Source organism: Poecilia latipinna, unplaced genomic scaffold (assembly GCF_001443285.1).
Source record: "Poecilia latipinna isolate Pla-1442-1.1 unplaced genomic scaffold, P_latipinna-1.0 Scaffold3648, whole genome shotgun sequence".
NCBI lineage: Eukaryota > Metazoa > Chordata > Actinopteri > Cyprinodontiformes > Poeciliidae > Poecilia > Poecilia latipinna.
In genome coordinates, this window is record NW_015116264.1 from 6953 (window position 1) to 9724 (window position 2772).

A 2772-nucleotide genomic window follows, 5' to 3' on the forward strand; every position below is an offset into this window, starting at 1 on the left:
TAGCTTGGAATGTAATTATTTTGATTTGAAGATGAACAAACTTGTCCGAAGCTCAACTTGGGGAAGAAACACATCACAGGATTGAACGACTGCAGGCCTGACACCCTGATGTCTTTGGTCATTGAATCCTGGTGGTCATCAAACGCCCCCTGGTGGACCGACTGCAGGTTTCCTATCAGCATCAGCTACATTGACCTGGTCAGTGCCTGGCCAATACAACTGATTCTCAGTGGTAGGCACACTTCCACTAATGCACTGATAGTGATGCAACATTTTTAGTTTTAGTATCTTTACTGAGCTTGAAAAAGTTTAGCATATTTAGCTTCGCCTACTTTAATTTAGTTGGTTGTTTTGTAAACTTTCAGTTGAATAAAGTTTGACATCTGTGATGAAGTTTTGGTTATCTACTGCTGCAATTTCTTCAAGTATTTAGACGTTGGTATTGGTGCTCTTATTTTGAAGTGGGTGGAGAATGTTAAGCCAGAATAATTCCAGCCCAGCCCAGCACAATATACTTCAGTACCTGCTGCACAACACAAATTTCCCTACAGGGTGGGGCATAATCTCACTCTTATTCTCCTGCTTCGCATATTTTGCTTGTTTTACTGATTGTGTGATCATTGTGTGCTTGAAAAAGTTCCTTAAAGTTGATTTATGATGATCTGTGCTAATGATTGTATTTCTGAAAACAGGAAGGAATTGATCCATAAACCTAAAGTTTGACAATACATCCACTTAAGGAAGAGTAAAAACACTAATTTGTCCATTGAGTTTTCAATATGTTTACCTAGAGGCCTGTTGAACATAAATATCAATGAACACACTTAATTTTCTAAATTTTAAGGTTTTTATGACATTATGGTTAATATTAAGGCCCAAAACATCTGGGTTTTACTCCACTGTTTTGTCTGGGAAAAGTGAAATAGGAGAAACAGCCAAATGAAGTCACTGGACCCGAGAAACTAAACAGCTTAAAAGTCTTTAAGTCTTCATGTGACAACACTTCTAAATCCCACCTACTGCAATGAACAAATTCACTTCTACTTTGGTTATGTTAGCTAGTCATGCCACAGTTGCATTGGTTGGTGAGTGCATGTGTGACTACTTCCTCCAAATAAAATTGTCCCATGAAGTGAGTGAACAAAGTCCTGGATCAACCTTTTCTGTTTATTGAGTGACAATAAAAATACACCTTGGTTTACAGTAGGTTTCCGTGAAGGCCTGTTGGACATCAAAATACACTTTTCCAAACTCATGTTTCTAAAATTTCAGATTTTATGATTTTAAAGACATTTAAGCACAATGCAGCTGGGTTTTATTATCCATATTGGCCCCAAAATTATTACGAAGGCTCATTTCTGGTATCTGCTTTTGAATCAGCAGGTAAGTAATGCGCATTCTCTCAGTAAAAACAATTACCTGAATATATTGGATGTAGCTTTTAGACACCGAGTCCAGAAAATCTGGACTTAAATGCTTTTTTTTTTTGTTTTTAATGATTTTTTGAAGTAGTTTCTTGGCTCTAAGGGCCCAACTAGCAGTGATCTGATGAGAAAGCAGGTTGGGCAAATAATGCAAAGTTGACCTTTGCCCATTAGGGAATGGGCAAAGGTCCAGAGACCGGGACTCAAATCTGAGACGGTCACATTGAGGACCCTAACCTTGAGAACATCAAAGCAAAGTTTAAGAGACTTTTTGAAAATAGTACAGTGTGATAGGGAAATGATCATTTTTACCATTTATTTACTGATGTGTCTGCTGTGGTTTTTATACTTCTGCAAGATGTGACTTCCTATTAAGGAAGTTTCTAGACAATGTGCAGACGCTTTCACAACTGGTAACATCCTGTGTCAACCTAAGCTGTCAAAGAGTTACCATATTTGGAATACAATTTCCTTGCAATTACTTGCAGCCCTTCAATGCATATTGCAGCCCTTCAATGCATATTGCAGGGCTGCAATATGCAATTGCAGCCCTGCAATATGCTACAAGTAATTGAGCAATGAGTTGTAAAGAAAGAGTTTGGACACAGAGTTTCAGGAAGGTGAGCAGGGAAGTAGTGAGGAGATTCAAAGAGGAAGGTCTCACCAAAAGATGGTTGGAAGGTAGAAACAGGTTACCAAAGTCCACGGAATGAGCGGGGGGACAGGATTCCCCAAAGGAGAGGTAGCATGGATAAGGTTCAGAAGTCAAGGAATGTAAAACCAATCTAGCAGCTCCCGCAACAGAACTTCTTGTTTTGAGGCTCTGCCTGATGACGCTGACAGGCTGTTGCTGAAAAAGCTTGGTCACACCCTGTTAAGAGAGAGGCAGGGACACACACACACAGACACACACCGATCTGCATACAGCTCTGTGAACATGACAAAGTGAGGACGACGATGGAAACTAAAGCAAAGGTAAATCAAAAAAAGACTCAAAAATTGCTTCATTTGCCTCTTTTTTTCTTTTGTCTGAAATTTAAGGCCTTTTGAGGTGATAACTTCTTGAGATTGTTCAGGTGTTTTCCGTCTAACTTCAGTTAAGGTAAAATTGTTCTGTCATGCTCATGCTCCCTTCTCCCCCCCTCCCTCTACAGCACATACCTGATTACAGGCCGGTATAACCCATGCAATCACCAGATTTTTTTAGACTGAATAATGGGATCTATTATTCAGTCTACATCATAACTCTGTAATGCTGTAAACCTACTGGCTAATATATAACCTGTAGGGCTTTAACCTGGACTCTGACTTGACCTGTCCACAAAAATTTGCATGTGGAAAGTTATGG

General features: G+C 39.4%; 1 protein-coding gene across 1 annotated transcript in view; it reads left to right on the top strand.

Annotated features, from left to right (window-relative positions):
* Nucleotides 1–2295: 2295 nt before the first annotated feature.
* LOC106941410 (NXPE family member 3-like) overlaps nt 2296–2772 on the top strand; it is a 38328-nt gene continuing 37851 nt past the window's right edge. The window contains exon 1 of the mRNA XM_015024433.1: nt 2296–2399. Coding sequence (XP_014879919.1) covers nt 2382–2399 — 18 coding nt within the window. The 5' untranslated portion in view covers nt 2296–2381. The remainder of the gene's footprint in view (nt 2400–2772) is intronic.